Source organism: Zosterops lateralis (genome assembly GCF_965231275.1).
Source record: "Zosterops lateralis genome assembly, chromosome: 29".
Taxonomy (NCBI): Eukaryota; Metazoa; Chordata; class Aves; order Passeriformes; family Zosteropidae; genus Zosterops; species Zosterops lateralis.
Window position 1 is genome coordinate 6257552 of NC_139789.1, and position 11290 is coordinate 6268841.

The 11290-nt window shown below is 63.0% G+C and overlaps 1 protein-coding gene across 2 annotated transcripts; it reads right to left on the bottom strand.

Annotated features, from left to right (window-relative positions):
- Window positions 1–92: 92 nt before the first annotated feature.
- Window positions 93–9379, bottom strand: HDGFL2 (HDGF like 2). Of its 2 annotated transcripts, none has more exons than XM_083879806.1 (16): window positions 9251–9379; window positions 7653–7729; window positions 7432–7570; window positions 5698–5877; window positions 5245–5361; window positions 5032–5103; window positions 4662–4803; window positions 4050–4125; window positions 3676–3961; window positions 3139–3233; window positions 2706–2776; window positions 2286–2356; window positions 2042–2143; window positions 1730–1943; window positions 959–1082; window positions 93–793 (listed from the first exon to the last, which is right to left on the bottom strand). In XM_083879806.1, the coding sequence occupies exons 1-16, from the start codon at window positions 9320–9322 to the stop codon at window positions 709–711; spliced, it is 1923 nt and encodes a 640-aa protein (XP_083735932.1). In that variant the 5' UTR covers window positions 9323–9379; the 3' UTR covers window positions 93–708. The 2 variants fall into 2 exon arrangements, with proteins under 2 accessions (XP_083735932.1, XP_083735931.1); XM_083879805.1 differs by having other exon boundaries at window positions 94–796.
- Window positions 9380–11290: the final 1911 nt, after the last annotated feature.

Consider the following 11290-nt stretch of genomic DNA (forward strand, 5'->3'; position numbering starts at 1 on the left):
CGGACAAAAGCTCCGGAGCCTTGCAAAAGAGACCAGCACTGAGCTGTGCCCAGCGTGGGCAGGATGGTGCCAAGGTCAGCTCCTCCCTGGCACAGTTAGGGGAGAACACACCCTCGTTTCCCTGTTTTTACCCCAAGGAGTTGGTGCCCAGCCCTGCTGCCACCCCTGGGGCAGAGGGATCCCGCTCCAGCAGCTGCCTCTGGATGGAGAGAGGATGATGATGGTGGGGAAAGGGGCTTTGAGCAGCCCCTGAGAGCCTGAGCCTGGTCAGAGGGAATTTGGGGGACCCACGGGGTGTTTTCCAGCCCTGACCCTGGGCAGGGGGTTAAGACCCTCCCCTCGTCCCAGCCAGAGATGCCTCAAGAAAGAGACACTGGGCTTCCTTCTGTTTTTCATTAGAAAACCCTTTATATTTCATTTCATGTCGGTTGAAATCACAAGAAATTAGGTAGGAGGGGAGGGAAAAAAAAAAAAAACAACCAAAAACAAAATTAAAAACAAGGGTGGTGGGAGGGAGGGGGGACAAATACAGACACCAGCACAGCCCCCCGCGGGCGGTGCCTCCGCAGGGACGGGACACGGGGCAGGACCAAGGACATCGGCTACCGTGGGACTTGGTCAAGTGACTCGGGCAGGGGACGAGGCAGAGGCTGCTCTCCCTTCCAGCCTCTCCTCCTCCTCCTCCTCCTGCAGGTGGGAGCTGCTTCCTCAGCTCTCCTCCTCCTCCTCTTCATCCCCAGCCTCCGACTCCCCCCGAGCTCGCTCGGGCCCGGCCTTGGGATAGTCCTGGACACTGCTGGGGGAGAGCAGGGGCAGGAGAGCTCAGCCCCCTGCCCCTCTGCCACGTCCCAGCTCCTTCCCAAGCTGGGAGAACCCTTCCACAACCCCCAGGATGCCCCCAAACCATCCCAGTGATCACAGGGGCCTTGCAGCCCCCAGCCCTGCCCACCACACTCACTTGTTGTGGGGCTCCTCTGTGGATGCCTCCAGCTCCCCAGCTCCTGCCCCTTGGCTCTTGTCCTTCTCCTCTGTGCCCTCTGACTTTTGGGACAGCGATTCACCATTCACAGGACCTGACAGGTCTGAAGGGAAGAGAGAGAGAGAGGGGCTCAGGCTCTTGGATCCCCTCGTCCATCCTGACCCTTGTGGCCACAGGTTGTCCCTGGACATGCAGCTGAGCCTGAGGGGACCCCAGGACTGGGCTGACCCCCACAGCTGCAAGAAGGGCCCCCAAACCTCTGTCCCACAGCCCAGAGGCACCGTCAGGGTGGATTTTCCCTGCCAGTTCCTCTGGGAAGGCTCTTGCAGCATCACCAGGCTGGCCCCAGACTGAGACCTGGCTCTGAGGGTGGAAGATCCCAGTCACCACTCCCTGTGCAAGAGCCTGACTCAGTGTCCAAGGACATCTCCACGTTCCCTCATGCCTGGACCAGAGCTCAGGCTGGCAGGGAGGAGCCATCCTGGGCCAAAAACCAGCGTGGAGGCCCCCAGAGCCTGGGTGTGGGGCTCGAGGTTTGCCCTCTGCCCTCACTGCCCTCCCCACCCAGCCCTTTCCCCCTCCTGGCACTGCAGCAAAGCAGGACCTGCAGGTGCTGATCCCTCCCCCAGGAGGCCAACAGCCTCCCCCTCATGTCCCTTGTCCCCAGCAGGACGGGACATGCCCCAAGGAGGGGACTGTGACGTGCCCAGACAGGGCAGGGAATGCTCCCGGCACGTTCAGGGATGTTACCAGCATTTGTCTCCTCTTCCCCCTTCTCGTTCCGTGTCTCTGCTCCCGACAGCTTCTCCTGGCCCTTCTCTGCCTCCCCCTTGTCCTTCTCGGGCCCGGCTTTGTTGGCTTTCTGGAGGGATTCCATCTTTGGTCCCAGCACACGCGACTTCAACCGGGTGTAGACCTCGGCCGCCTTTTCCATCACGTCCTTGTTGGCTTTGTAGCGCCGGATCTGCCCCGGGGAGCAGGAGGAGGGACCCCCTTATTAGGGCTGGGGCCAGGCAAAGCTCCCTGCTGGCCCCAGCGAGGGCTCAGCCCTCTCTGCTCTACCTTCTTGAGCGTGGCCACCACATCCGTGTGCTTCTGGAGGATGTGGGAGGTGACCTGCAGCGTGCCCAGCTCCTCCAGCGCGTTCAGACAGCGCTTGATGTCCTGCAGGGATGGCACCGGGGTCAGGGGCTGCCCTGGGGGCACCTGGGGCCTCCCAGCACCCCCAGAGGGAGGAGGAAGAGCATTCCTGGGTGTCACAGCCAGGCAGGGACGAGCAGGGATGTCCCAGGCCGTGGGCACTCACCGGGTTATCCACCTTCAGCGCAAACTTGATCTCACTGTGAAGTTTCTGGAGTTTCTCCTCCACTGTGGGCTCTGGAGCAGAGGGACAGACACAGGCTGAGGTGTCAGCAGAGCCCACAGCCCTGCCCAGAGCCCAGGATCTGCTCTGGGGCCTGGAGTCACTCCCAGGCAGGGCTTTGTGTCCTGCCACACTTCCAAAGTCGAGCACAGCCCCAGGAATGTCTCTGGAGGGGATGGGTTGGGGTGTGCCAGGACAGAGAGGGGATGCCAGGGAAGTGATCCTGGGGTCACAGCAGTGCTGGGAAAAGCCCTGGCACAACCTCACTGATCCCTGCCTGTCCCAGGGATGGGGGAACCAACCCTGGAGCCCTCCTCTCCCTCTCCTCCATCCCTCTGTGATGGGAACCAGTGGCTCTCTCACCCTTTTTCTTCTCCATCCTCCTTTCGGGGATGGGCTCGGATTTCTTCCGGCCTCGTTCCACTTTGGGAGGTCTGTGGGAAGGGAAGGAAAAGGCAAGATGGTTGTGGTGAACCCCCTGCTCACCACTGGGCTAAGTGGGGGATGGCACTGCCTGGAGCACCCAAAACCCCTCCACCCTGTGCCCAGCTTCCCGGGAATGCTGACAGGAAATGCCCCACCAGAAAGGAAACACCACAGAATCTCAGTCCTGGGAACCCCCAACAGCTCCTCCAGCCCCTTGAGCTCAGCAGGAGGAGGAACCAGCCCAGCCCCTCTGCAGGTGCTGCAGCCCCACCAGCCCCATCCCCACCCCGGGGTGCCGGGGCTGGAGCCGTGCAGGAACAGCCCCATTCCCAGGAGGAAAGGGGAGGCAGGGAGACGTGGAGATGCTGACTTGTTCCGTGGCTTCTCCTCTGCTCGGCCCCTCTTCTCCTTCTGATTTGGTTTCCTTGACAACTCCGAGGGCTGTTTCTTCGCCGGCTTCTTTACCTTGGAGGAGAGAACAATGCAGGGAGAGCCCTCCCCACTGCAGCACAGACAGAGCCATGGCCACGCCACAACAGCACCCACAGCCACCCCACAGCCAGCCCCGGGGCCCAGGGACACCCCACGGTCACCCCACTGCCACCCCCAGGGCCCAGGGGCACCCCATGGCACACAGTCACCCCATGGCACCCCACATGCTCCCAAAGGCTCCAGGGGGACAGTGGAGCAAACCCCATGACCGTGGTGGAAGAGCATCTTGGAGATCACGGAATGGTTTGGGTTGGAAGGGAACATAAAGCTCGTCCCAGCCCTGCCATGTGGGCAGCTGGAGGGTAACCCACAACCATGAGAGCACATCCCTGCCACTCCTGGAGGTCCCTGATGGCCTGACATGGAGGTGACAGGTTGTCCCTGCACCCCCCAGCCCGCACAGCTCCACACTCACCTCCTTCTCCTGCTCCAGCTCAGAGTCCGAGGAGGACGGAGCCTTGGCCCGGCCCCTCCGGCCCTTTTTGGCCGCCTCATCCTCGGCGCTGCTGTCCGAGTCCGAGTGCACCTCCTCGCCTTTCTCTGCCTTCTCCTTCCTCTTCTCCTTCTCCTCCTTCTCCTGCTCCCGGAGCCGCCGGATCTCCTCCTCCTGCTCCCTCTTCCTCTTCTCCTCCAGCTCCCGCCGCCGCTCCTCGTCCCGCCTCTTCCACTCGCTGATGCGATCCACGTCGCTGTCGCTGTCGCTGCCAGGACAGGGCAGGGCGGGCTCTGTGTGACTCCTGTGTGACCCCCCAGCCCAGCCCAGGGGTGACAGTGACCCACAGAGCTCACCTGTCGCTGCTGGAGCTGCTGGGGACACGCTCTGGCTTCGGTTTCCTGCCCCGGGGTTTGGGAGGGGGTTTCTCGGCTGTAAGATAACAGGGATATGTTCAGCAGGAACCATGGAGGTTCTCTGTTAAAACAGCCTCAAGCTGTGGGGGAAGAGGGGTTCTGGAATGTGCTCACAAATGGGGATGGGACCCCAGAGGCTTGGGAATGCCCGAGTTCCAACAGTCCCATCCCCAGGTGGCGGCAGGAGCAGGGTCAGGGTCAGGGGAAGGGCAGGAGCAGGAGCAGGGGAAAGGGCAGGGGAAAGGGCAGGAGCAGAGGAAGGGGCAGGAACAGGAGCAGGGGCAGGGGCAGGGGAAGGGGCAGGGGAAGGGGCAGGGGAAGGGGCAGGAGCAGAGGAAGGGGCAGGAACAGGGGCAGGGGCAGGGGAAGGGGCAGGGGAAGGGGCAGGAGCAGAGGAAGGGGCAGGAACGGGAGCAAGGGCAGGGTCAGGAGCAAGGTCAGGGGCAGGAGCAGGGGCAGGAGTAGGAGCAGGACTAGAAGCAGGATCAGGAGCAGGACCAGGGGCAGGAGCAGCAGGACTAGGAACAGGAGCAGGGGCAGCCCCAGGGGTACCTGGCTTGCGGCCCCGTGGTGCCTTTTTCACTGACACGTCCGAGTCTGAGTCCGAGTCTGACTTGGTCATGTCCACGGTGGCGTTGCCCATCTCCAGATCCGAGTCCACTTTGGAGTCAGAGTCAGAGCCAGACTCCACTTTCTGCAGGCAGAGAGCAGGGCTGGGATGGAGGGTTGCAGTGGGGTGGCACTGCCCCAATCCCAGCAATACCCCCAAACCCAGCCGTGTCCTGGATCCCAGCATCCCGAGCCCCAGCAGGTCACCAAGAGATCAGCGAGGTCCCTCCAGGTGCTCCAGCCCCAGCTCCTCCCTCCCCACAGCACAGACTCTGATTTCTCTCCAGCACTCTTCAGATCAGGGGTCCTTTACCTTCTTCTTCCTCCCTGCTGCTGGCATCCTCCGTGGAGCCCGGGCCACTGGCTTCTTTTCAGGAGTGAAATCCTGGAGGACAACAGAAATACGAGGAAATGTGGAACACTGTCACCATGATATTGAGCCAGTCAGGTTCCCTCCAGACTCTGCCCCACTCCCACAGGGATGTTCTCCCCTCCACCCGGCCAGTGTGTCCCCAAATCCTCTCACCTGGTCACTGTTTTTTTCTGACTCAGAAGACGATTCTGAGTTCTCCTCCTCTGTGACAGAGGGGCTGCCCTGATCCAAGTCACTGGAGGATTTCCGAGGCCGTTTTGTCACAGGCATCTGCCAAAGGAGAGGTGACAAGGTGAGGGAAGCCCACTCCTCCTCCACCCACGATGGAAACCAATTATTTCCTGGGAAGGGCTTTCCCCAACTCTTCCCAACCAGCCCTGCAAGAGCTGCAGCTCTGGATCCTCCTCCAGGCTGCCAACCTCACCAGGATTTGCCACCCCAAAGCCATCGGGAGACAGCTCTGAGACCCCCCAAACCTCGCTGGGCCCCATTTCCCACTGGACAATCCAAAAGGAGTTGGTTTCCCCATCACAATCTCCTGAGGCGGCTCCAATGAAAACTCTCCAATGTCCCCTGGCTGGGCCACCCTCCTGTCCCCACACTCACCTTCATGGCCAAGGATTTCCTCTTGAGCCCGCTGTGGTCGCTGCCTCTGTCTGAGTCCTCATCACTGTCCACCTTCTCCGTGGGGACCGTGGCCATGGCGGGGTCGTCCTCGTCGTCCCCAGCGTCGCTCCCGGCCATGGGGTCGTTCTCGGGGACGTCGCTGTCAGAGGAGCTGGCGGGCTAAAGGCAGGAGGACAGGGGTTAGGGGGGCCTGTGGGGTATTTTTAGGGGGCAGGAGAGGAGGAAAAGGGGGCACTGAGGGTGGGGAGTGAAGGAGAGCAGAGGTGGGTGAGCAGAGCAGTGCAGGGCAGCCTCCCCTCCCAGCACAGATCCTTGTGGATGGCACCCGTCCTTCCTGGGGAATGCTGCACCCTTTTCCACAGCCCTCACAGCCCACTCTGGGAGCACCCAGGACACATTCCTGGGGTGCTGCTGCCTCGCTGCCCTCTGCCCCCCCATCCTCACACCCTGCCAAAGCCCCTGGAGCAGAGCCCAGCCCTGCTCTGCCCTGACGGCGCCAGACAAGCCGGGGTGGCTGTGCTCAGCCTCTCCTTCTGCCTCCACTTGGATCTTCCTGTCCTCTTCCTGTTCTCTTCCCCACGGGAAAGGTCCACACAAGGAGTCCAGGTGGCCACCGTGCTCTTCCCAGGTGGGATCTCCTGTGTCCTGCTCCCTGGAGGTCTCCTTGTTTCTCCAGCCCATCAGGAGGGACGTCACACCCCAGCTTCATCTTCATCTTCTGGGCTGCTCCTCTGCGTGTGGCAGCACTGACATTCCTAGAGCAGGGGTTCTTCCAGCTGCTGGAAAGCCTCTCCTCACCCCTGGGCTGTTCCTGGCACCTCACTCAGGTCTCAAAGGAAACTTCAGTGTCTTCTCCTGCTCCCCACAGGATGCAGTGGGTGCTGGTGAGCCCTCAGCCTCGCTGGGTCCCTCAGCCCTGATGGAGTTCCCAGAGGATTTCTGGCCATGGCAGGTGCTGCCTCCCTCACCACCACCAATCTCCAGGTTTTCAAGCACCTCCCCAGCCTCACCTTAATCTACATCCACAGCTTTGGGTGGCCCATTCCCCAACCCCTGCCCCTCAAATCTCACTCCTGCATGGCCTGGGGGGCTCATTCCCTGCACCTGCTGACCCTCCAGGGACCACCTTGACCTTGTAGCCCACCCTATAAACCTTCCTCTGCCTCTTCAGCCCCATGAAGCCAACTCCTCCTGTGATGATCTTTACAAAATAAACTGGATTCCAATCATGGTCTTGAGATGCCCCCATGAGCAGCTGACAAAGAGCTGTTCCCTTGGCCCAGCCCGCTCCAAATCCCACTGGAGGGCACAGGAATGGATGGAGAAGGGGAATTTCTAACAGTCCACAAGCAGATCCAGGAGCCAGGGACAAGCAAGCCTCGAGTTCTTGCTCTGCAAACAGAATCTCCACGATTCTGGGCAAGCAGCACAAAGTACCACCCTGGATCCACCTTCCTCCAGAGCAAGTGGGAACTTCCAGCGCTCCTGGAAGCCCGAGGGAAGCCCCTCCATGGAGGAAGGTGAGGAGAGCAGCCTTCCTGAGGCAGGGAGAGGGCAGGGAAGGAGAAGGGGAGCCAATTCCACCCCAAGGCAGCCAAGCTGGAAGCTGGAAGCAATCGGCACAGCAGCGAGGAGAAGCAGAGGAGGAGGAGGAGCAGCTCAGGGAGGGACTGAAGGGCCACAGCCCCAGCCCCTTGCCCAGCCCACACTCACCGCAGGGGCACTGTAACTGGCGTGGGGGTTGTTCTGGATTTCCCACAAGCCTTCGTTGAAGCCTTTCCTCTTGTTTGGTTTGCCGTATTTATCTTTGTATTTTTCGTAAAGGAACAGATCTTTAGGGCCCAGGAAGGCGCTGGAGAGGAGACAAAGCAGAGGTGAGGCTGGAGCTGGAGGCCAAGCCCAGTGAGAGAGGAGGGGAACGAGGCAGCTCTTACGTCTCGTGGGTGCCGAAGAAGAAGATGGGGTACTTGTTCGGGGGGGGTTTCACGGCGCCGTCAGCGATGTCGTCGATCTGAAAGGAAACCCAAAGCAGCAGGAGGTCAGAGACAGCGCTGACAAGTCCTCAAGCCCCCGAGGAGAGAGGAGAGAGAGCGGCGTCGGGTCCGGCACCCGCGGCCACGGATCCGAGTTTCCCTGCAGGGGATTCTCCACCACCACAGCACAACGGGGAGGATCCGGCACCGAGATCTTGTGGGGTTTTGTGCTCCTCCCCGGGGGATCCGTGGCCGGGCCGTGGGGCGATGGAGGAGAGGCCGAAGGGTCAGTCCTGGCTGGAGGCCGGCCGGACAGCCCCGTCTTCTGTGCTGTGCTCCGTGGGGCAGGGGAGACTCGGGGTGAGCAGGGGGTGCTGGGGAGGTCTTCGGGGCTGGGAGGGAGGACCCTTTCCCCCAAAAAAGCAAGCGAGATAAAAGCAGAGGGGCTGTGCTGGCAGGAGAGGCAGTCCCGGGTCTCACGGCGAGGTGCGGCCAAAGCAGTGTCAGCTCAGACCCCTGAGCTCCCCGAATCCCACATGGCTCCACCTGCCAGGCTCTTCCCATCCGAGGGCAGTGTGTGACTGTGCCAGCCCTCGGGGACCCCGCAGAGCCCCCCAAAGCACCCCCAGCTGAGCACACCCCAAAGCAGCTCCTGTTCTCCAGGAGCACCGTGACACGACGCTGTCCCTGTCCCCAAAACACTCCAGCACCCCAAATAACGCCCCCAAAGAGCAGCAGCACCCGCTGATCCTGCACTGTGAGCACCCACAGCAGCCCCCAAGCCGTGTCACACCCGGAGTGTCCCCTCAGTGCCCCCAGCAGGGGACAGAGCCCCACAGGGCAGGATCCTGTCCCAGTGCAGGATCCCATCCCGGTACTGAGCTCCCGTCCCACAGGAGCTCCCATATGGGATCTCTGACCCCGATCCCAGCACAGCCGCTGATTTGGGGTCCCCTGTTCCAGTCCGGGACACCCCATTGCAGGGCCGGGCCCCATCCCAGGAGAGGGGCTGGGATGGGATTTCCCATCCCCGAAGGGGACACCCCGCACCGGTACCGGACCCAACCCCAGTACAGGACATTGCAATCCAGTACCGGGGCTGGGCTGTGACCCCACATCCCGCTCTGTGCTGGGACAGGTCCCCCAGTGCCACCATCGGGTCACGGCCGGTGACAGACCCCGATATGGGTCCCCCATCCCCAACGGGACACCCATCCCATCCCGGGACAGACCCTCCTATCCCGGGACAGGCACCGTTACAGCACGTCCACCCCGGTACCAGCTCCCCATCCCGGTACAGGCCGTCCTGTCCCGGTACAGGTCCCGTTATGGCACCTCCATCCCGGTCCGTGTCCCCAAACCGGTACGGGATCCCCATCCCGGCACAGGTACCGTTATGGCATCTCCATCCCGGCAGGGCCTTCTCCTGGTGGGGACAGGGGTCTGTGCCCGTCCCCATCCCGTCTCCGATCCCGTCCCCATCCCGGTGCGGGACCCCCGCCCGCCCCTCTTCTCTCCCCGCTCCGTCCCCCCTCAGCGGCGCGGCCCCGCGCTCTCACCCGGGCCGGCCAGTGCGGGTAGCCCTTCATCTTGGCGAAGACGAGGTCCCCGGGTTTGAAGCTGTGTGGCATGGCGGCACCGGGGGGCACCGGGCGGCACCGGGGGGCACCGGGCGCGGGCAGGCCCAGCCCAGGCCGCGGCAGCACCGGGCAGGCGGCGGGGGCGGCCCGCACCGCACGGCACGCAGGATGTCCCGCCCCCGCCCGCCGCCGCGCCGCTGGTTGGTTCTACTGCGCGTCGCTCAGAGTGTAGGACCAATAGGAGTGAGGCGGCGGAGCGGCGGGATAACGGGATTGGGCCGCGCCGCCGGAGGCGCCGAAGCGGGGGGCGCTGGGGGGGCGGGGCTTGAGGGGAGTGTGGGGGGGACGGGGATGGGGACAAGGACTGAGGGGACTGAGGGGACTGAGAGGACCAGGGGGACTGAGGGGACTGAGGGGGGACCGGGACTGAGGGGACTGAGGGGACTGGGGGGGACTGAGGGTACTGAGGGGGGACCGGGACTGAGGGGACTGAGGGGACCGAGGGGACTGAGAGGACTGGGGGGACTGAGGGGATACGGACTGAGGGGACCGGGAACACGGACTGGGGACAGGGACCTGAGGGGACTGAGGGGACTGGGGGGGACAGGGACTGGGGACGGGGATGGGGACAAGGACTGAGGGGACAGGGACTGGGGGGACAGGTACCTGAGGGGGGACAGGAATGGGGACTGGGGGGACGGGACTGGGGACAGGAACTGGGACCCGAGAGGAGACAGGAATTGGGGGACTGGAACCTGAGGGGGGACAAGAACTGAGGGGACTGAGAGGGGACAGGGAGCAGGACCTGAGGCGGGACTGGGGACCTGAGGGGGAACAGGAATGGGGCCAGGGACCTGAGGGGGGACTGGGACCTGAGAGGGGACAGGGATGGGGACAAGGACTGGAGTGACTGGGACCTGAGGGGGGAAAAGGGACTGGGGGACTGGGACCTGAGAGGGGACAGGGTCCTGAGGGGGGTCAGGAATGGGGGACTGGGACCCAAGGGGGGCCGGGGCTATGCGGGGCTGGGATCAGGGGAGGGAGAACACTATGGGAGGGTGTCAGGCTGTGGGGTGTCAGGCTGTGGGGTGACAGGACTGAGGGGTGACAGGACTGGGGGGTGACAGGCTGTGGGGTGACAGGGCTGAGGGGTGACAGGACTGGGGGGTGACAGGCTGTGGGGTGACAGGGCTGAGGGGTGACAGGACTGGGGGGTGACAGGCTGTGGGGTGACAGGGCTGAGGGGTGTCAGGCTGTGGGGTGACAGGGCTGTGGGGTGACAGGACTGGGGGATGTCAGGCTGTGGGATGAGGCTCAGGGCTCTGGGTGGCACAAATCCCGATCCTGCCCCATCCACTGCCCCCAGCTCAGCCCCCCGGCCTGGGGATGCAGTTCCTGCCCCAATTCCTTCCCTGGCTGGGGACAGTGGTGGGTGCTCGTGTCCCTGGGCCAGGACAGGCCACCGGGAGTGTCACTGGGGCCACCTGGGGGAATCCAACCCTCTGGGCTCCAAACTTGGGCTCAGCCCCTGCTGGAGCAAACCCTGTGCAGCTGGTCTGGATTGGGGTTTAACCTGGTTTTAAGTGAAATTGGGTTCTCTGAAAGGTCATGGGAAGGGAAACAGTCCCTGCCCACACCAGGCTGCTCCCGGTGCCCACTGAGAGCAAAACCCAAACCACTGCCCACGTCCTGGGGAGAAATCATTCCCAGGGGTCTGGGGGCAGTGGGAGGTGTGTGAGGAGGGGAAATCCCACTGCAGGGGGTTTGTGAAGGGGGTGTCGGGGTGTCGGGGGGTGTTGGGAGTGCTCCCTGTCACACTGGGAGTGAGGCCTTGATCCTGCTGGGCTGTGCCACATCCCTGGTGTGCCCTGTCCCTGCTGTGTCCTGTCCTGGCCTTGCCATATCCCTGCTATGCCATATCCCTGGTGTGTCTTGTCCCTGGTGTGTCACGTCCCTGCTGTGCCATGTCCTTTCTGTGCCATGTCCCTGCTGTGTCACATCCTGGCCTTGCCATGTCCC

Bases quoted from the DNA above. Each gene is read 5' to 3' on its own strand.
- HDGFL2 (XM_083879805.1), bottom strand. From the start codon at position 9,322: ATGCCACACAGCTTCAAACCCGGGGACCTCGTCTTCGCCAAGATGAAG. The intron at 7,730-9,250 runs GTGAGAGCGCGG...GTTTCCTTTCAG, and splicing joins ACCCGCACTGGCCGGCCCGG to ATCGACGACATCGCTGACGG. The intron at 5,878-7,431 runs GTGAGTGTGGGC...TCCTGCCTTTAG, and splicing joins CCAGTTACAGTGCCCCTGCG to CCCGCCAGCTCCTCTGACAG.